This window comes from Trematomus bernacchii, unplaced genomic scaffold (assembly GCF_902827165.1).
Source record: "Trematomus bernacchii unplaced genomic scaffold, fTreBer1.1, whole genome shotgun sequence".
Classification (NCBI taxonomy): Eukaryota; Metazoa; Chordata; class Actinopteri; order Perciformes; family Nototheniidae; genus Trematomus; species Trematomus bernacchii.
The window spans coordinates 7,333,901-7,357,535 of NW_022987616.1; the positions used below are offsets into that span (position 1 = coordinate 7,333,901).

The following is a 23,635-nucleotide window of genomic DNA, read 5'->3' on the forward strand; positions in this document are numbered from 1 at the left end:
AGCATGGCCTTCAATCACAAGAGAGTGAGTTTACATATTGAAACATTTCCATTTTATCCGAGGATGGAGATACTAGCAACATGTTTAAGCAAGAAGAAGAATAAGAAAGAAGGATTGTCCTATTTTTAAAACTCCTAGTCATTGAAACAACATTAGCCTCATTTGTTTCCTTGACTATGAAAAGCTGAATTAAATACAAATGATTTTACTTGATGAATATTCACCTAAATCTTCTATTTTATTATGACAGTCGGACAAAGCTTCTTTCAACTCTTTTATGACCTAAAAATGTCCCAGAAATCTGTATTAATAGAATCTAATCCATTCACATCACTAACATTACATTATGAGATACAACCTACTCTTTGAATTTCAAAATAAGAGACTCAGCATGACCCAAAGAGCAGGATCGACATGTTTGTGATACTCTCAAAATATCATGTATTAAATTAAAGTGAACGCCCTTTGTTTTCTCCACTATAAAAACCTTATATTCAACCAAATCATCACGTCTTCAGGATGGCAGTTCCACCCAAAAACACATCAGGAATCAATAGAGAATCTGTGTTGATACGTTCCCATCGGCTAACCGTACAAACTAAACTTTTAATTTCAAAATAAGAGCCTCAATAGGGGCCAAGGACATGAGTTGTAGTTGAATTAGAGTTCACATTCAGCAGGAGAGACGCTTCAGACGGGAGATTACTGAACATACTAACAGCTTTGTGTTACTGTTCTGATGCAGAGAGGACACATTAAACATTTACCTCGACTAAAAGAGAGGAGGGGGGGGAGCCAACATCGCCAAATACAACATCATCTGATTTGACAGCAGTATTGATGGAAGTCCGGATCAAATAAATAGAGTTAGGAAATTATTTAGGGACTATTGATTGTGTGTGGCCTTGAAGCATTCTGTGAAATATTGTGGAGAGAGAACCAAAGCCAGTGCTCTCTGTACCTCATAATAAGCTTTTATCTTAACGTCTGCAGACTGAAACCTCCCCTCTCTCTTCCTCAGTCTTCTCTGTCTGCGAGCACTTTGTTCCAATTCAAGTATATATCCTGGTTATCAATATTTCATATCAAAGTGCATCTCCCTTACTAACTCATCCTTAATAGCGGCGCTTCACTCGGGCCACCAGATAGGAAGAAAGGAAGGAAATATCCACGACTGATGAGATTGGAGATTTCATTATCATACTATTGAAATTCATGGGGAAAAAAAAACTGTCTCAGCACAACGTTAGCTCAAGCGGAGCTCATGTTTAATCGAAAGGACAAAGAACTGAAGGGAAATGTGTTTGACATTTGCTATTGAGATGGTATCTAATGTATTCTTGTAAATGGAGCGCGCTGCAGAGCACTTGAATTTATACTGCATGCTTCGGCCCATGCAATGTTCTACATGGCTGCATACAGTGTGCTGCAGTCATACCACACACACACACACACACACACACACACACACACACACACACACACACACACACACACACACACACACACACACACACACACACACACACACACACACACACACACTAATGTAATCTGTACATAGGACTATAGGAAGGCCCTCACACACTGTATGTTTCTGCAGGACACACGTATACGCTCACATTGCATGTAAACACACATTTATATATCACATATAAATCAATCACACACAACCCAAATATATCTGTTTGATCGGCGTCAACGAAGCACATCCACAGAGAGAGGATTTTAAACATGTCTGCACAATACAACAACCAGCGTTAGGTCAAACATTGGGGCTCGGATCTCAACTCAAACACTTGCTCAAAGTAAGAGAACGATGGCGGTAACATCGAGAAAAACACAAGCATTAGTCGATAAGTGTGACATAGCCTTTTACGTGATTGCAGACATGACATTGTGAAGACTTGGTATACACATGTCCCCCTCTTTAAGTGTCTCTGGGTGTGAATCAGAGCTAATCAGCAGCACTTCCTTATACGATAAGATAGTACTTTATTGAGCCCAATTTGGGACCTTTTTGAATATATACTGTATAGAGGCAGCAGCCATTGATGTGCTGCTGACGGGAGATACCAAGTGTACCTGGATCATGGGTACGTTTTATGTTTAATTAAAATGTCAACGTTTTAACAGATTGATTTCAGTATCTGACTTGCTTGTGTTGATTCATATGTTCTGACAATAATTGTATAAAATGTAAGATAATTCATTTGTTTAACAGTTGGTTGGTCTAGGGGAGGGGCTTAGTCCTGCAGGAAGGGCAGGTGAACTGGATTTATTTGACCCTATCAAGCTTGCATTTAAAGAAGTTGTTTTGTTTGTGTTCAAAACATTTAATTCAGTCTTAAAATGTGTTTTTATTTTAAGTTTTACTTCCATTTTAACAACTTAGTAGGTGCGGTTTGGCCCATTTGATGCACATTTAGCCTGCAAATAATATTCCAAATGGGTAGAATTGACTATAACATTAAAGTAGAAGAGTACAGATCAAAACAACGGGCTAAAAGAAGCTAAAAAGTGTCATAGCTTTCAGAGGAGCTGCAGTGTTTTAGGATAAATCTGTTATGGTTTGACAGCATGTCACAAAAAGTAATCTGAATATATTGATTACACTTTTTCCTTATGGTCCACCTCGTCATCTGGCACACAGAGAAACTAATCGCTGCAGATGAATCGATGTGTCCCTCAACAACCCTAAGCCGCAGCTTTGGCCTCTGTTAGACGAGCTGAACACACAGCCGTTTTAATGAGCTCGCCTCTGGCCCTGTTTAGCTCTAATCTGATAGCTATGCTAATTGATTCTGCATCGTCACAAACTCGTTAGACGGTGTTTGAGTCTGTGTCGTCAGCGGGGATTAGGACATCATCAGGTGGGGGGGGTGTGTCCGTCGTCAGTCCCTCAGACAGGAGGCTGGATTTATTATTTATACCTCCACACCATCGCCATCGTTAATCCTCACGACACACTTGAGCTTTCAATTAGGAAAAGAGACATTTGTGGACATTTCTCGTGTCCAGAGAGACAAATTACGGCGCCGAGATTAAAATCGGCGCCCCTCTTAAACACGGCGAAATGGTAAACACTTTAAAATTAATATTTATCAAAGTTTTAAACGATAAAATGTAAACAGCATTCCTTCCTCTGCCAAAGTGTTCGCTGCTTCTGCAGAAACATTCCTGTGAACCTGAGAGAAGCTCACAGACTCAAGAGCAAAACAAATAAAAGTGTTAACGTTAAATAAATCGACATGTCAGAGAAATATCAGATCAATATTCATCTTGTGATGGATGCAGCTGCCAACAAGAGAAAGTGGTCCTTTAAGTGCCAGAGGGAAATGATATTTTTATATCCGTCTTTTTCATTTATCTCTCAGTTTCTGGTGTCATTTAAATGCATCTGTCTGTGTGCTTAAGACTACTTTAAAATTCAATTAACACGCCTTCTGAGACACACAAGTAGACAGAGAAGGTCATGTGGAACTGCGTCACTTTACAAAATAAAACACATTTGAGCTAAATGAATGTCAGCTGTGTCATGTGGAGAAAGGGAATAAATACATATTGAAGTAATAACAGAGGAGATGAATCATGAATTCACGGTTGGATGATTCACCGCCTTATCCGATTTAATGCTTCACGTTATAATCCGCATTAGCCGGTGCCCATTCACAATGCAGCTATACGTCTAAATGAGAACTAATCTCCTCCCGAACGCTCACCAGCGGAGATCTGATCTTTCACGCTTATTCTCCGCGTGTCTGGACACTTCTGTGTGTTGCTGGTATTTTTAGCTCTCGTTTACATCTGCCTCTAAGTGTTAATCTCTATGATGTCTATGTGAGATGACTTGAGCATTAATGCAGTTTTAAGGCGGCATTAGTGTGATCCAAACAGAGCGGGACTACTTTACTGTACAGCGGGTGAAGTAACCACTCAAAAAGGCGAGAATAGCAACACTGTGAACGTGACTGCTTCGCCTTGTATCAACACTCATCCATCAACATTAGTATTGTTATTCACTTCCAGGCACCTTATTTATTACGGAAGAATGGGAGGAGGCTTGCTAAGGAGCGCTAGGCGGCCTTTAGATACTGTCACCATACTTAAGTGGGATTTATTGCAAAACAAGGATACTTTAAAAAGTCTTCAGTTGGGTTTGTGCCAGAAGCAGAGGCCAGCAGTGGATGGAGAATGAATATCCAAGCACACGTTGTAAATGAAATGCCATAAATGTTCATTATTACAGGAACAAGTGGCGGGGAGCAAGGTTGAATGATAGGAGACACTGAGGGGAGATTAAGGGCAGAGGAAATGCGGTAAACATATTTCCTAAAGCACAGATGTGGGTCGTCAAAAAGAAGACGGTCAGCGGTGAGTCAGTGAAGGTGAATCACATAAAGAGTAGAGCTGCTGTAAAAAGTGAAACAGCACACATGAGAAACGTAAAAGCTTCTCGCTGGTGTTCACTGTACACTGGAAGAAATGCTGCTCCAAGGTGTTTTTACTCGAAATAAGTACAAAATTCTGGCAATAGAAAAGTGAAAATGTGCTTGGTAAGATTCCTTGAAGATGGGATATTTAGATAAATCAGATCTTGTAATTAGCATTAATTATATCAGGTGTAGAGACATATTCTGACTAGATGTTAGACACATATACTGGGGCAAGATTTTGAGTTTTTGTTGTGTACACACAAAGCCTTGTTCTGTGAAATACAACGAGGCAGACGGGCCCTGAACGCAGCGGTCAATACCTGAGAGTCATCCTATCGATTGGCAAAGCTTCAGCCAAATGTCAACACCCGACAGACCCTTCCTGATCCTGGAATAAAGGAGGACACATCCCTCTGACAGCGGGACAAACACAGAGACATGTGTGCTGCGATTTGTCTGACAAAAAGGACCAGAGATATTCATATTTTTTAAACTTTAAAGAGGCATGTTTGGCCAAAGACAGAGGACCAAATCCATTATTAAAGACCAAAACATTGCCATAAAGATCATCTTAAAAGTCTGCTTTCGGCGAGTGGAGGTGAAAGCGTCAAACAAACCAAACTTTGAGTCATTTTAAGTTAAGTTACGTTACTTTTTTAAAAACCATACCACTGTATTTTCCAAACTAGAGGCTTATCTGCACCAGGCCAGTTCTTATTCTTCCTCAAATACCATATTCTTGCTTCTGTGATCATCTCACAACTCCCTCTTAAGCAACTGAATGAGACACAGCAGGGCTTTAAAATGACTGCAATGCAAACTCATCTGCAGCAGTATATGGTGATGTAGTTTAAAGATGGATAAGGTAATGATAATAAGCTTATAGGGAGCGGGTTATTTGCCAAGTGGTTGCAGCGTCCTGGCTCATTTGCCTCTCTCACTACTCTCTGTTTCTACATTTTCAGTCTTTACATTGCCTTCAAGATCATCTTATGAGTCAGATTTAGTGCAGGACAAAATTGAGGATTGATAGGTCAAAGAAACATGGGACTTCCACACATGCAAGAGACTAAAATGCAAATATTTTAAGTCCTTTAGTTGCCTAAAGACAACAGTGTGCTTGTGTTTGAATTCGCCACGTTTACCACATCTCTGTTTCTAAAGTGGAGCATCGTGCTGTATTTTGACATGCAGGGCTTCCCAAGTGTCCGTACGAGTGTGTTTCCTGCACACACACACTTCAGGTGTCACTCCTTTGCTTCCTGACACCGACACGGGTCACCTGCTCTGGGATCGTCTTCTCCCGGCGTGCCCTCGCTCGACCGGATCTTCTCCTCCTGTGCCTGATAATCTGATTACGATCAACTCGCCTCACCGCGCACAGATGGACGGCTGCAGCTCAGCACACATCACCCACTCTTTTATGAATGGAGAGGATTAAAACTAAACGACCCGGGGTGAAGAGAACATAATAAAGTTATTATTTTTTATCTGATATTTCACACACAGGGATTAAAGCTGTGACTTTTGGGTTACAGGAGGAGGAGGAGGAGTGTGCACCACATTCAGTGATTTAGGCAAAGTTGTAGTAGAGAAAAAGGACTTACATTTTATGTGGACATTTGTATATATATGATATACTCTTAAAACACAGGAATGTTAGCCTTTGCAGACCATTTACATGCACTAAAACCTCAAAAACACACTACAGGAGAGGGAAAACCCTAAAAAGCATAATAGGGCCTCTTTAATTCAAGTATTAAGATGAATCTGTTGCATTATGCATGTCAAATATTGGAAAAATGAAGGTGTATAAAATCATTTTAAGCGAGGCAGAGTTACTGTGGTCAGCACTGAGGATCTCCTGTGGCTCAGCAGAACACACACACACACACACACACACACACACACACACACACACACACACACACACACACACACACACACACACACACACACACACACACCACACACACACACACACACACACACAGAACAAGAGCAGGAGATATAATCATTTCTTCTGTCAGTTCCCGCGGTGCAGGAGACAGCAAACAGCTGGCAGCGCGGCCACACGATGACACGAGAGAAAAGTGTTGAGGCGAGGAAGAGGAGGAGATGGAAGAAGAGGAGGACAACGTGTGCTCACAATCAGGGAAGATTAGTACAAATACTTCGTTACTGTACTTAAGTACATGTTTCTGGTATCAGTACTTTACTCCACTACTTTTTACTGAAGTACATTTCAAAGCCTCTTCACTTTCACTTGAGTAAAGAAGTTTAGTCAGTACTTCTACTTTTACCAGAGTATTTTTAAACACGAGTATCTGTACTTCTACTTGAGGAAAGGATGTGTGTACTTTTGCCATCTCTGCTCCGTCACCATGTATCCTAACAAGTGTCTTCTCCCCTCTGCACCTCTCACTAATCCACGCTATCTGTCTCTTTTCTCTTAAGCGTCCTCAGAGTCTCCTTCAGAGAGGAGAGGGGTTTCATTAATGGCTTACACACTCCACCAAAGAGAGTCTCTGATTCTGTTTCTGCTGAGCCTCAGATCAGATGGAGAGTTGATCTTCTTATGAATCAACACAAACCTTGTAGTGTTTGTTTTCATGTCGAGGAGGTTAGATGAACCTCATCACTCGACATATGGAAAACAGACACGATGCATGCATCAGTGAGGAGGAATCTTATCTGTGCAATATCATCTCATCCATATGTCATTTCTGGGAAATGTCTCCTCAAGGTCCCAATACTGATGGTTATTATACGGTGATTCCGGGCCAAAATCACATCAGATTCAAATTTCAGAGAATAATATGATTTGGTTTTGTGCTGCAGAGTTGACATGAGGCCATGTGGTGTCTCGACAAGTAGAAACAAATCATTTTTCTTGCAAATGTATGTTTTTCTTTGCAAAACATAAAAGTCTTTTTCCCGTAAATGCACAACGTAAATCTTGGAAATCCTACGTTTTTTCTCTGAACGTTACCCCTCTCTCAGCTCTGTAAGTATTATTATATTTGACCCACAATGGCCCTAAACGCTGTCTTACAGAAGATATTCTTCCAGCTTGTCGCAATTAAAATTCAAGTTGTACATATTATAATACACGTTCATACACACACGGATGATCTCAGGTGTATTCTACCTTGCAAAGTCCAAATAAAAAACATTTCTACCACTTTTATCTCAGAGAATAGTATTCTTCTTAATGTACTACTTACATCTTAGAAACCCTGAGTTTTTTCTCTTAACTTCACCCCTTCCTAAGCTCAGTAACTCTCTCTCCTACGACTTGAACCCAGCTCTGAGAACAGATTCTTCCACCCTTGAGCAAGTCAAATAAAAGTTATTATTTCACTCTCTTCTCATCACAGCGGCTCCTTACTGAATACGACTGTGTGAGCTCATCTCTGCTGCTCAATAACCGGTGATTTCTCTCCTTTTCTCTGGAACCAACTTCCTGTTTTCATCAGAGAGGCAGAGAGTATCCAAATCTTTAAGAGGACCTACATTTTGAACACAGCCGTCAGTTAGAGCTGGCATTTAATGGTATTCATTTAATTTAATTTGTGTTGGGTAATTAATTAAATATGTATTTTTTTTGTCTTGTTTAATTTCTATTTGTATTCCACACACTATCTTGTCATTTTGCTGTAACTCCATCATATACAATGTTTGTTTTTAATCTGTATATCCCACTGAGACAACCGTGTTTTGTGATATTGGGCTATACAAATAAAGTTTGATTTGATTTGAGTGAGAGCTGTTGTTTAAAAAATGTCACAAACGGCATATTTGAGCAGAGAAACATACATTTTGAGAGCGACTATACGTCAGTGTTCCCCTTTACATTTGCATCAGGGTGTTTCTGTGGGGGTTGAACCACCAGCTGCTCTAACTCACACACAGATTGGATAACGATGCATTTCTCCCCGGGTGTCGATAAGTCACCATGGCACACAGCGGTCCCCATGGAAACTACGCAAAAACACGGCATTTTCCGAGGCAACAAAATCAATTGAAGTTGAGTACACTTTCCCTTTTTTTTTACTACAAGACCTCTACTCCTGGTCAAGGGGAGACTGCCAGAGGATTTCCCTTTTGTTAGACTGGTTTGAAACGGGTTGAGTGCTGATTTAGACGCTTGGTGTTGGTGTTTTGTTTTGGTAAAAATGGTTCATATCGTCTGTTAGCTGAGTTAAGTGGGTATGCCACATTAATAGGTTGTTAAATGTTAACAAACCCTGGGATGGTGTTTCTTACAAGATGCTGCGTCTGGTCTGTTTGAGTTTTTATTGCAGGAAGTAGAGAGCCCAACAAAGTCACACACCTGAGTGATGAAGTGCAAAACCCCCCACAATGAATACCAATGAAGGCTCTGATCAACATGATGGAGCGCCGCGTGGGATCACTACTCACTCTGAGGGTATATCAAGACCGACATTTTTTATGAAGAGGGGACAGGGGGAACGAGAAAGGCGATTGCACGGAGATGCTGATGTGAAAAATAAATATGAATGTAAAGGGAGGCAGAGAGGGTGGTAAATAAGGAGAGGAGGTGAGAGAGAGAGATTCGCTGCGTTGTGGCACACACTGAACGCTGGCTCAGCACAATTTGAAGAAGGCTTTCAGATAAAGACGTGTGTGTGTGTGTGTGTGTGTGTGTGTGTGTGTGTGTGTGTGTGTGTGTGTGTGTGTGTGTGTGTGTGTGTGTGTGTGTGTGTGTGTGTGTGTGTGTCTGTGTGTGTGTGTGTGTGTGTGTGTGTGTGTGTGTGTGTGTGTGTGTGTGTGTGTGGTGTGTGTGTGTGTGTGTGTGTGTGTGTGATAATGTGTGTGTGCAGAGGTGTGGTTTCTTTTTGCAAAGTGGGTTCACTGAAGCAGGAAATAGAGACCATGGTGTTCTGAGAGTTTAGGAAGACGTCTCTCTTCCTCTCCGAGTCGGTTTCTGAGGCTTTTTGGGACGAGGTGAGACAGGGAAAGACGGACAGGTGAAGGAAGGAGAACATTAGCAACTCAGGAAGTTAATGAAAACAAATGAAATCATGCTCACCTGCAAAGGCTGTAATCAATAATCATCAATGAATCCTGTATTGTAATCATGAACCCACAGACGGTGCAGCTACCGTTAGCTTCATGGAGATTTAAGCGTCTTTTTACTCACGTTTTGTTTTTCCCAGCATGCATCACGACAGTGTTTTCACTCCAACAGCTCTTATAGCATTGTTTTATGGCACACATAAATAGTGAATTGCTCCCTGCTTTGCAACAAACAGCACACAATTAAAGTTAGCTACTAAATAATAGCATAGCGGAGAATTAGGAAGACATCAGGAAGACACTGACTTCAAATGCTAACTTTTTTCCAACAAGCCTTTTTAATATAAAACATAATATTATGTAAGTGTTCTTTGCTGAATATATAACATTTGTCTTGTCATTTTCGGACATTTTAAAGCGGGGACGTTACATATTATACCCTTAAGTGACAGCAATTATAATTTATGAATCAATCAAGTCATTATTCAAGCCAAACGCCCTCTAGTTCTTGCATCTAAATTATAAAACATAATACTTATTTCTCATTCTTACTAAGACCTCTTAAGGGTTTTGTGATTGTCGGTTGGACAAAACAAACAATTTGAAGATCCCTCCTCTGGGAAATCAACAACTTAAACACTGAATAATGACTTGATTAATAATTGACGGATTAGCAGATTAAGGAAATAATCCATAGTTGCAGCGGCCCATAGTGGATGAGTCCACTGTGGAGATGTGGGGGTGTTTGACAGTAGAAATGCTAATGAGGTTTCCGGCCTCTCGCACCATCTGGCCTCTCATTAGCTCTCATGTTGTTTATAGTGGTGTTAAAATGAATTTCTCTCATCCGCCTGAAGTCTTGCTGACTTTCAGAGCGCCTGTTGTTTCCATCCCTGAGTAACAGAGGTCTTGGTCCATGAGTTTCACTTAATGATGTCTTCATTCATGATTTACTTCATGCATGGTGAGTGCACTAAGCCTGCTAAAACTGCGTCCAGACTGTAATTCCTCTGCATGCAAAGTTCCCTCTCTGCTAATCATGAAAGTGAAAGAAAGAAAGCAGCAGAGGGAGGTTTGTGCAAAGCAAAGCAAAAGGACAGGAGAGGCTGCTCACATTAATCAATGAGAGATTGGTTGGAATTATTAAAACATGACGTGGTTTCAATTAAAGGATTGGTTTGTCTTCAACAACTTTGAGTGTTCCCGTCATTTAAAACATGACCTGGTGAAACCGCTGCTGTAAAAACACAAATGTGATCCGGTCATAAACACAGAGATAATCTGATATTATTACATATTATTCAGAAGCTTTTTGAATTAGAAAAATGCTTTTATGATATGAACTGCTGATTTAATCATCCTGTTGTCTTTTAGCTGTGCCATATATATATCAGAAATCAAATGCACCCAAACAATCTTTCCTCTAACAATGTTGAGTATGATATCCACTTATTTTTTTCACATGAATCAACCACTTTTTAAGCAATTAAGGTATTTGGTTTATGTGGTTTTGGTTAGTAACTTCACACGCAACACAAGGAGCTGTCTCCTCCGCGAAAGTCAGATATTTCTGGAGCCACAAATTGATTTTGGTTGGTATTCAAACGTCACAGTTCTTGACTTTTCGTAGGTATAGCTACCAACAATCTTAAAGAACATGCAGCTACGTCATGAGTGTAAACTGAGCTACAAGTAAGATATCTGACATGTAATATCTCAAGATCCTAAAACATGCAAAACCAGTGTTATTAAAGAGTATCTTTCTCAATCCTCGCAGTGAACACAGAGCTGAATCCAGATCAAATGCACGCTGAAGGCTCTTTGAGCAGCTGTTCTCTCACTGATCGTGCTGTTATGTTAAATGTTTGTTGTTAGTTTTTCATGTATTGTGTCGTGATATTTGTCTGTTGATGTTACACATGGAGCTGCTGTGATGCAAGGAGCATTTCAGACTTGAACTGACCATTAAAGGTAGGGGTAGGTAAGTTTGAGAAACCAGCTCGAGATCGCTAGAATTTGAAAATACACAACCGGAGAAAATCTGCCACTTCCTTACAGAGCCCCTCCTCCAACACACATGAACGCGCACATGACCAATGAGGGCACGAGATAAGTTTGTGCACAGATGGAAGGCTGACAGGCAGGTAGGCCATCCAGTTATTTTAGCCGGGCCGGCTCAGATGATTGGTCGTGCTTTTTACAGTATTACGGCTTCCACAGATGATATTTTGTCAAAGCACTTAAGATATTCATTGGTATCTGGATGTTAAGAGCATTCCATGGAATATAACAGAAAGTGTATCTCGAGCCGGTTTCTCAAACTTACCTACCCTACCTTTAAAGTATTATCGTATCGTATCTAAAACCTGCCACTTCCTGTTTAGTCTCGACATCAAATCAGCCCAAATCAAACAGCTGGAGTATAAAATCTGACACTGCAGGCCTTTACCGTCCTCTCTGCCCTTTGCATTGCGTGATAACCATCCCTTATTGAAACCATTGATCTCAGTTTAAGATAATCCTGATGATGCAGGTGCTCTCTGGAGGTGGAAAGGGTTAAAGTGTTCGACATCCAGATGATGAAGCAGCTGCACGACTATAAGAACTCATGTCACCTATAATCTAGGAGGTTGTCTCTTATCTGATTATGATCGCAGGGTAAAGAGGATTTAGGTGCTGCTGCTTCCTAAATGCTAGGCTGCAGTGATTAGAGGCCGCTGAAAGCTTATGTAACCGTGTGTCTGCAGGAGAGAGAAGTCCACCTAAACAACTCCTCTGCTCTAATGCATACTGATGACTTATATGGCAAAGGGCCAGATAAGAGTAGAATAATAATATCTGGTTGTTATCAGCATGACTTAAAAACAGTAAGTAAGTAAATGTATAATAAAAACAAGGTGTTTTCTCTTTTAATAAGTGAACACATCTGCCAATAGAACAAGTACAAAATGGCTTGGTTAGATTTCTCAAAGTAAAGATGGGATGATTAGATAAATGAGATCTTGTATTTAGCTGGGAGAATTTATTTTGAACTATATTTGACCAGAATTAGGGAATTTGTAACAAAAAAATCCAGAAATGCTCAGACATGTTCAGCTTTCTGATGTTAGTTAGTGGAGATTTTCCTGTAAAATAAGATGTGTTTAAGAGACTTTGACTTTAAAAGATGCTTAAGATGCCTTGTCTAAAAACAAGACTTAACTTATTAAGTCTTATACTGTATCAAGTGTAACGACATACTAGATATTAGACAAATATACTTGGCAAGATTTTACATTTTTGCAGTGCGAGACAGGCTCACGACCCACAAACCCCAGAATCTGATTTCATCCATCAATGTCAGCGTGCACTGGGCAACTTTTCACTAAATAAGCGAAGACTGAGAACATCTCTTCCATAAAATGCCAATGCGCATCGATCTATCCTCCTGAAGACGGACCACAATCCATGCACAGATGAAAGGATGATAATGAAACAGTTGACCTGAGGGCGAACGCCGTGCAGGAGTCTGGATTTAACGCTGACTAAAGGCCTCTTTGTTTTTGACTCTCACACTTTCAGAAACGACATCAATACACACACACACACACACAAGGCCAAATGCTTCCTGAAAGGATGGCGAGTTAGTGTCTGTCTGCAGAGATATGAAACAACAGGAAGCTTTAGTTTGCACATCCTGTTACATTTAAAACTTTGCATTAATGTCACTACTGCTGAAATTAATTGGAAGAGCACAGAGAGATCATAGAACTCCGCGCAGGCGTTTCCATAAGTGGAAAATAATGCCTGTATCTAGTCAGTGATTCGGATCCACTCCAACATGTAATGATTTCTCCCTTGGCACATGTTACATCCTCCTTTTACGTTTCATGAAACCCCTAACCCATAACCTTGCAAAATACAACACAAGACCAGAGATGGCAAAAGTACACACATCCTTTACTCAAGTTGAAGTACAGATACTCGTGTTTAAAAATACTCTGGTAAAAGTAGAAGTACTGACTAAACTTCTTTACTCAAGTGAAAGTAAAGAGGGCTTTGAAATGTACTTCAGTAAAAAGTACCCATAACTAGCAGCTGTTTTAAAGAGTACCTGACCTCCCTTTATATTAATAGAACAATAATGTCATTGTTAGCTAATGAATGTTTCCATGCTGAACAACGGCAACATGACAACGTTTCCATTGGTCCCTCTTCTTTAGAGAAGACCAGGAAATGATGGATACACGGATCGTGTTCAAATCAATAGGCACGCAATGACTCTAAATAATAATGATCACGCCACCAAACACACATTCAAACTAAAGGAACCAGCCTGTTTGGGAAATGTGAGAAGTAGAAAGTACAGGTATTTGTGTTCAACATGTAAGAAGTAGAAAGTACAGGTATTTGGGTTCAACATGTAAGAAGTAGAAAGTACAGGTATTTGAGTTCAACATGTAAGAAGTAGAAAGTACAGGTATTTGGGTTCAACATGTAAGAAGTAGAAAGTACAGGTATTTGTGTTCAAAATGTAAGAAGTAGAAAGTACAGGTATTTGGGTTCAAAATGTAAGAAGTCGTCAGAAAAATAAGTAGTGGAGTAAAGTACTGATACCAGAAACATGTACTTAAGTACAGTAACAAAGTATTTGTACTCCAATACTTCCCACCTCTGCTCAAGACCGTACTAAAAACCCATCATCCTTATCGGCTGTAATCAAGGAAACAGAATAGTTTGATATGCCTTTGTGTGAAAGTGTGTGTTACAGAGCTGTTTAATGCCATCGTGTCCTCATCATCATCCTCAGAGTCTGCAGTGGACTGAGTTTGGCTGCTTCTGAGCGTAGGAGGACAAACAGCACGAGTCTGCAGGCCCACAGCTCCACATTCCCACCAGCTAGACTAGATTATTAGATAAAGGGCAGAGTAATGGTGCTCCTCCACATTAGGAGCAGGCTGGACATGCAGGGGGGGGGGGGGGGGGGGAAGGACCCATAGAAAACACAACTTGAAATGTCTGGCGAGTAGAAACATTGATCTCTTTAAGATGCTCTGAATCCTCGGCCATTATTTTCCCAGAGCGAGCAGACTCTAAAGTGAATAAAAAGGAGGGGGTGTTTCTGATCTAGAAGCTTTGCATGGACACAAATCAAAACAAAAATATGCTGCTCTTGCAAAAAATAATATGTATCCACCACACAGCCTGATTCATGTGTTGAAACTCTCTCTAATTGTGCGGGGAAGTCCTGATATTTATTACACTCTCGCTGCATATTGATCTCATCTGAGCACAGAAAAGAAAGCACATTACAGACTACATTACGTGCACAAAAGAGCCGTCTATTCAGCACTGATGTTTACACATTTACAGGAAAATACAAAAGCAGAAGCCTGTGTTATTCAAGCTCCTTACAGCACTACAGTAATTTGGATATGGCTTCCTTTTATGAACTTGTGCTAAGTGTATTTGCTGTACGACTACACCGTGACTCATTGTAAACACAAGAGGGTCAGGCCAGCACAAATCCTTCTGGCTCAATATCAAGGATGACACGTTCTGCTGGATTAATAGAAATTATAGCCCACAGTTACAAAACAATGCATCCATCTCCTGTATTCTATAAACAAGAGTGCCACTCTAATCTTATATAATGTTCGAGCACATGACGGCGCTTCACCGGCGGCTATAAACTGAGCAGAGCAGAGATGTAGCACTTAAGAAAAATTGTTTTTGTAGTTGTATTTTCAAAGTGATGGAAATCCAACTAAGTGTTTTCAACTGCAAGCGCCTGTAGGTTTACACTCAAGAGCCCAGAGGAGAGGCATCACATCCGGACACACACTAAAAGAAATGGGACCCATCTTTGTTCTGCAAGTCACGAGCAAGTCTTTGCACTCAAGTCTAAAGTACTAAGCCCTAGGAATTTAGTTTGGAGTCCTAAAGAACCCAATTTCAACCAAAGCTTTGTGGAATTTCGCTTTTTGACGAGAGTTTTTGTACAAGAACAAAAATATCTTTGTTGCCATTTCTTCCAACTGGAGCTGAATAAAGTGACGTTCGTTCTCTAAAGAGGCCATATTTCCCCTTACCTGTAGTAATAATAATAATAATAATAATAATAATAATAATAGTAATAGTAATACATGTTATTTATATAGCGCTTTTTCTGGTGCTCAAATCGCTTTACAAGCAAGTAAAGATAATATCAAAAGTAAAAAAGTGCTAAGCTAGGTGGAAGAGGGCCGAGGGGTTATATAGTGTGTCATACAGTTAGTTACCCATTGGACTCCTTTTTTTACTTCTAGAACATTGTGACATCACTATGGAACACTCCTATTGGCTAGCGCTTCAACATATTGTACTTGATAGGCTAAGGGGCGGGACATCTCTAAGCTGTTGACCAATCACAACAGAGCATAGAAGAGAGCAGAGAAGTGTCAACGTCATGCTGGGGAATTAATAGCATTAGTTGATGGAGCAACTAAAGGGACATTTATGAAATCATGACACACTTTGACATATTTTAATGAAGTATTTTTAAGTCAAGCGACTCCAAGTGAAGTCCTACACTTTGAGTTGTGAGTACTAGTGCATTTAAAGGTCCCCTATTATACTGTTTTTCATCAATATATCACAGGTCTCAGATATATCCAGAGCCTGTCTCTGATTGGCTGAAACACCAAACAGATCATTGCAGCATCCCATAATCCCCTCTGTTTCAGCCCTGTTTCCAAAGTGCTGATTCTCTGTCTGTTACTTTAGATCAGGGGGGTCAAACTCAATTTAATCTCGGGCCACATTAGCATCATGGTTGCACTCAAAGGGCCGGTTTTATATATAAGACTATATAAAAATATATATATAAATATTTAATATATATAAAATAATGTATTATATTATATTATTGCCTCTGCATTGTATTATTATCAGATAGGGTCATAACTTCATAATTAACTACGTCTGAAAGCAGAAGTCTAGGGCAAATAATTGCAAGTCTCTTCAGTGAGAATGTCACAAAATGATTTAAAAAGAAAAGCCAAATTCTGGAGAAAAAAAGTCAAAATCCAAAAAATAAATAAGTGACATTTTGAAATAAAAGTCAGATTCTGAAAAAAAAGGAATATTTTGAAGAAAAAAATTCTGATTCTGAGAAACAAGTCTTATTTCAGATGCATTGTGGGACATGTAGTTTATGGGCAACGTGCTTCTGTAAATCGGCATGTACAGTAACCGTATAATAAACATATTATATTCTTTCCAAGCTCTTGTGGGCCACATAAAATGAAGTCACGGGCCGGATTTGGCCCCCGGGCCTTGAGTTTGACACCCCTATATAAGGAGCCCCTCCCCACGCCCCTCTGAGAGAGATTTGGTTAAAAATAACTCAATGGTGCTCTAGGAGGAGATTCAGGTGATAAGGGGGGGGGGGGGTTACCTTGGTTGCTGATTGGCTAATGGTTACACAAGACAAAACATCATTATGACATCATCAAGTGGCCAAAATCTGATCCGCTCATTTTCAGACAGGTTTTTATAGAAATGGATCAGGACAAAAAGAGAGAGAATCTTTGTTCCTGAAACTTTCAGTGTCTCTTTCCACAGAGGGGACACATGTTGATGAAGAAGAGACATGAAGAAGAGGGGAGGGGACACATGTTGATGTAGAAGAGACATGAAGAAGAGGGGACACATGTTGATGTAGAAGAGACATGAAGAAGAGGGGACACATGTTGATGTAGAAGAGACATGAAGAAGAGGGGACACATGTTGATGTAGAAGAGACATGAAGAAGAGGGGACACATGTTGATGTAGAAGAGACATGAAGAAGAGGGGACACATGTTGATGTAGAAGAGACATGAAGAAGAGGGGACACATGTTGATGTAGAAGAGACATGGAGAAGAGGGGACACATGCTGATGTAGAAGAGACATGAAGAAGAGGGGACACATGTTGATGTAGAAGAGACATGAAGAAGAGGGGACACATGTTGATGTAGAAGAGACATGAAGAAGAGGGGACACATGTTGATGTAGAAGAGACATGAAGAAGAGGGGACACATGTTGATGTAGAAGAGACATGAAGAAGAGGGGACACATGTTGATGTAGAGGAGACATGAAGAAGAGGGGACACATGTTGATGTAGAAGAGACATGAAGAAGAGGGGACAAATGTTGATGTAGAAGAGACATGAAGAAGAGGGGACACATGTTGATGAAGAAGAGACATGAAGAAGAGGGGACACATGTTGATGTAGAAGAGACATGAAGAAGAGGGGACAAATGTTGATGTAGAAGAGACATGAAGAAGAGGGGACACATGTTGATGAAGAAGAGACATGAAGAAGAGGGGACACATGTTGATGAAGAAGAGACATGAAGAAGAGGGGACACATGTTGATGTAGAAGAGACATGAAGAAGAGGGGACAAATGTTGATGTAGAAGAGACATGAAGAAGAGGGGACACATGTTGATGAAGAAGAGACATGAAGAAGAGGGGACACATGTTGATGTAGAAGAGACATGAAGAAGAGGGGACACATGTTGATGTAGAGGAGACATGAAGAAGAGGGGACACATGTTGATGTAGAAGAGACATGAAGAAGAGGGGACACATGTTGATGTAGAAGAGACGTGAAGAAGAGGGGACAAATGTTGATGTAGAAGAGACATGAAGAAGAGGGGACACATGTTGATGTAGAAGAGACATGAGGAAGTGGATTTTGCATAAAAGGTGACCTTTAAGTCAAGAGGCTCCAAGTCTTTTACTGCCTCTACGCACCTATGACTCAAGTATGACTTAATAACCACACTCAACCCAGAGTCCACACTAACACAGAGAAGCCTTGCATTAGCCCGTGTCCTTTTTATTATGACCATTTCATTCATTATTCATGGGGAAAGGTTTGCAGAGATCCAGCTCAGCATCCTGAGGCGTGACTTTCATGACTGGAACTCTTACATCATCCTCTCTCCCCCCCTTCCTCACCTTTTTCTCTCTTACCTCCCTTTAGATTTTTCATTAAAAGTAATTTTTCATGCAAATATGTTTTGATCTTATCCGACAAATAAGGACATTTAAAGCCTTTGAGAACGTTGTATAACAAATCTCTGCTCCATAGCTTCTCTTGGACATTTGTATTCAATTTAATATTTAATATTCCATCCCTCACATGCATATATAATAACTTGCTTTATATTTTGTGAAAGTGCATTTGTAATTCAACATGTATATTTTCTACTTTCTTGTTTATTTCTAGTCTTTTAATTTGTTATTGTACAATGCCATGCCTTTTTCTGCTGCTGCAACACAACACATTCCCAAATTGCGATCAATAAATACTTCTTATTTTATCTTAGTGTCTGAGAGGAATCAAATAACGACCAAAGAAGCTCAAAATGTCCGATAAATCCGCCTCGTTTGACTCAATGCAGTTTATTTAATGATTCTGGATGCATGGATAAAACACAAAGCCCCTGTTTTCATCTCTCTCTTACCTCACTTTAGATTTTTCATTCAAAGTTATTTTTCATGGAAATCTGTTTTTAATCTTATCCGACAAATAAGGACATTTAAAGCCGTGGATTTTGATGAAACTTGGACGGACATTTTTCACCGTTTCCGGACATTTTATAAACCGTTAATCTGAGGAAGAAATGTCTAGTTTCCGCCCTATTTTCTCTCCGTTGCGTGAGGTCTTCTCAGAACTCCCAAAGCGTGCACTAGCGTTATTACTGATGATTGTAAAGGTAGCTTGATTGACCCTTGAGAAAGAAATGTCAGAGCTCTTGTGCTTAACATTTCTTTTGAGGGCAGAGAGCGCCATAGGTGCTCCAGAGCTGAATAACTGGCTGTTATATCTGATTGCAGCAGAGAGGCAGTGATTGCATTGCACAAAGGGCTCAGGTTGCTTTGAATGAAAGCGCACTGCTGTGTTCCAGACTAGTAATGGCATTTTATTTTTGGTCAAGGGCTTTCAAGGGTTCTCAGTGCCCCCATTATACAGTAGGCTTCCCTGACCTCGAGGAGCTGCTATTTGACAGCAGATGGGCCCCGGCAGTCTATTTCCAAATGTTCTCTCAGCTGTGGATAACCTCGGTGCGTTCAGAGGGCTTGGACATGAAGTCACTTCCAAGTTCTCCTCGTCGAGCACTCAGCAAAACGTCAATGTGAATTAGGGTGGGATTTCCCTTTAAGGTTTCACAGGCTTCCCCCAAAACCAAAGTGAACAGGTCAGCAGCAGAGATGGCAAAAGTACACACACTTTACTCAAGTAGAAGTACAGATACTCGTGTTTAGAAATACTCTGGTAAAATTAGAAGTACTGACTACATTTCTTTACTCAAGTAAAAGTAAAGAGGCTTTGAAATGTACTTCAGTAAAAAGTACCCATAACTAGCAGCTGTTTTAAAGAGTACCTGACCTCCCTTTATATTAATAGAACAATAATGTCATTGTTAGCTAATGAATGTTTCCATGCTGAACAACGGCAACATGACAACGTTTTCATTGGTCCCTCTTCTTTAGAGAAGACCAGGAAATGATGGATACACGGATCGTGTTCAAATCAATAGGCACGCAATGACTCTAAATAATAATGATCACGCCACCAAACACACATTCAAACTAAAGGAACCAGCCTGTTTGGGAAATGAGAGAAGTAGAAAGTACAGGTATTAGTGTTCAACATGTAAGAAGTAGAAAGTACAGGTATTTGTGTTCAACATGTGAGAAGTAGAAAGTACAGGTATTTGTGTTCAACATGTGAGAAGTAGAAAGTACAGGTATTTGTGTTCAACATGTGAGAAGTAGAAAGTACAGGTATTTGTGTTCAACATGTAAGAAGTAGAAAGTACAGGTATTTGTGTTCAAAATGTAAGAAGTAGAAAGTACAGGTATTTGTGTTCAACATGTAAGAAGTAGAAAGTACAGGTATTTGTGTTCAACATGTAAGAAGTAGAAAGTACAGGTATTTGTGTTCAACATGTAAGAAGTAGAAAGTACAGGTATTTGTGTTCAAAATGTAATGTAAGTGGTCAGAAAAATAAGTAGTGGAGTAAAGTACTGATACCAGAAAAATGTACTTAAGTACAGTAACAAAGTATTTGTACTCCACTACTTCCCACCATCGGAGAGCGATCTGTTCGATACTTCATCTGGATAATGTATTGTTTCCCACCTCTGGTCAGCAGTAATGGAGGATGATCGGAGGTAAATCACTTCAGATATCACACGGCGTGTCAAATTACCGTGCTGCTGTCACCCAGTTTGACTTAATTCAGATATCGGTGGCCTCTTTCAAATTGATTCTCGCCTAGCTGGAGGCGGGATGAAATTATTACGCTGAGGCGGGGTTCTTGTCAATCACAAATCACTCGTTGATTTAGTGTAAACAAGCCAGGATTAACACAGGGAGGAGGAGAAGAGTGGCATATCATCAGAACTGCAACTCACTCCTGTTATTGATTAGTCTTTTTAAGCGTAAAAAAAGTTAGATAATAGTCAAAAATATCCAAGTCCTAAGGGATGTCTTTCTGTCAATCCAAACCCCAGATATATTTACCCAAGGAAAGTGTGAAATCTCCATTTTAGAGAGGCTAAAAACGGCATTTTATGACTTTTTTAGCATGAAACATTTCTAAAACAAGTCATAAATTACTAAATTAGTTGTTATTCCTCCATCTGAACCATATGTTGTCAGAGTCATTACAATATATTTGTCATTTTGAAAGCTGACTACCACGCTGTAAATTTAGCACAAGGCTCCAGAGGTCTGAAATTAAATCTTGAAGGATTTCCAAACCAGCCGAAACAATGCAACACATGTACAGCAGCACAACAGTCACACACACACACACACACACACACACACACACACACACACACACACACACACACACACACACACACACACACACACACACACACACACACACACACACACACACACACACACACACACACACACACACACACACACACACACACACACACACACACACACACACACTGGACCCTGTGTTTATGACCCTCTGACTGGGAATATAATCCCTGCACTGCATCGATGATGAGACCAGGACACTGGAGAGGAGAGGAAAGCTAAATTACCAGTGATTGGATTTCGTAAAGGTTGACGCACTAATTGAGGATTCAGAGTGGGGGGTTGGGATGAAGAAGAGGAGGAGGAGGAAGAGGAGGAGGAGTTATATAGATGTCATCACCAGGACATACTGGACAATGCTGACCAGCCGTCATGTACTAAAACCAGAACCAACCGTTTTCATTGATGCACCTGCAAAACACGTCATCATCCAATCATTTCACTGACACTCATGCACAGCAATCTGGGAAATATCTATGCATTAATAAGAAAACGCAAATGCCAGAATAATTTGGATTGTACCTCAGACAGATTTTATAGGAAAGCTCCCGAGTACAAAGGCTGTGAGACGTCCAATGTGTGAAAAGAGTACGGAGAATTCACTGCAAGCAACTGCAAGTCTTTGATAAGGTTTCTACCGCAGCTAATGTGAAGCCAAAAGAAAACAAATATCCAGGGGTTGAAGAAGAAGGGACATTTAGACAAAAACACCTGGAGATTCAACAACTTCTGTCCAAATCCTTGCAGCAAAATCAAGTAACAGAAAGAGACTCTGTTGTTTAAAACCAAATTAACAACCGGTTCTTTAACACAGGTGAAATCCGTGTCATGGCTTTTTTGCCCAAGCACCACACCTCATCTGAACCAATCATATTTCCAGTAAGTCTATCTGCTGTTGTGTACTACGTGTGAGAGAAAACCCCCCGGTTATTGTCCACGTTTCATGAGAAAACAGCTCAACACTGACATGTAATTCCACTGCACGAGAAAAGAGGCTTAACTGGTGAACATCGACATATTTCATCCCGGCAAAGAAAGCTGACACAGCCAATAACTTCTGTCAAAACAAATCGAGTCTAAATCTAGCTCCTGCAGTGATTCCATTTGACTTCACCGTGATTTCACATCTACTTCATTCTCTGCTATTACGACACACACACAGGAACCCAAAGACTGCAGCTTTCTCTATTTTAATCCATCAACTGTTGCTATTAAGAAGACATAGTCAGACAGATGGCCTCAGATGAGCGTACAGTGCACGCCTGTTTAACATTCAAACGCATGAACCCATGGATATCTCTTACAGGTGGGAGTACAGGCCTTTAATAGGTGTGCTTGTAATGTGTTATGATCCGGGCTCGGGGAATGTGAGATGGGGGCGGCGCGTGATCACACTTCCTGTCTCGGTTTCTTACCTTGGCAGCCACAGAGGAGCTGGGTTTCTCCAGGAGATCCCACAGTTTCTTCCTCTTGTCGGGGCAGCAGGTGTTATCAAACTCTATCTCGCCCTCTCTATCTCTCATCGTCTCCGCCTCCCTGCGAAGCTCCTCGTTCATCTGCTCCTTCTTCTGGTGGTATCGCGCCTGGCAGCAGGACTCCAGGTAGATCTCGTCAATCCCCCAGTAGTCCAACTCCTGGCCGAAGGAAAGGGCGCACATCTCCTCCATCATGTGCAGTTTCCCCGTGCGGTAGAAGTTCAGGATGGAGGTGAAAGCTCCCGGGTGGCGGTCGAAGAAGTACTCATTCTCGTTGAGGCTGTAGTCGTCGCACACCTCCATCAGGGAGTCGTGGGTGTTGCAGTCTCGAAGTTTCCCGAGGCGAGTCCTGGGTAATCGGTCCAGAGTTCGCCATAAGACCTCGTGATTCAGCCCCCCGACGTTGAGGCGAACTCTGCGAGACCTTGCTTTGATACGGACGATATCGATGGGCTCGGGGGGAAGAGAAGAGTTGGACCTGATGCTCGAGGACTTCAACCCTTGTCCAATCTTCTCAGCCATGGTGATGGAAAAGGGGGAGATGTTACTCTAAAAAAACTAAACAATAAAAAAGTCCCAAGAATGTTGATTTCTGTTGGATCCTCTTTAGGGAAGTCCCTCCATGGCTGAGGAAACAAAGAGACAGTTTATGAGATTAACATTTTGCAGTGTTCAGCATTTTTCAAGGCGGCTAGATATCATCACTTTCCGGACACACCTGTTACTTAACATTGTCAGTCATAAACAGTAACAGCCGCACAGCGTCATTGATCATTTCATCGCAGGGAGGTGTTAGGCACAATCAATGATTTAGTTT

At 40.7% G+C, this 23,635-nt stretch overlaps 1 protein-coding gene across 1 annotated transcript in view; it reads right to left on the reverse strand.

Moving 5' to 3' along the window:
• LOC117484026 (potassium voltage-gated channel subfamily B member 2-like) overlaps positions 1-23,412 on the reverse strand; it is a 112,457-nt gene extending 89,045 nt beyond the window's left edge. The window contains exon 1 of the mRNA XM_034132433.1: positions 22,759-23,412. Coding sequence (XP_033988324.1) covers positions 22,759-23,340 — 582 coding nt within the window. The 5' untranslated portion in view covers positions 23,341-23,412. The remainder of the gene's footprint in view (positions 1-22,758) is intronic.
• Positions 23,413-23,635: the final 223 nt, after the last annotated feature.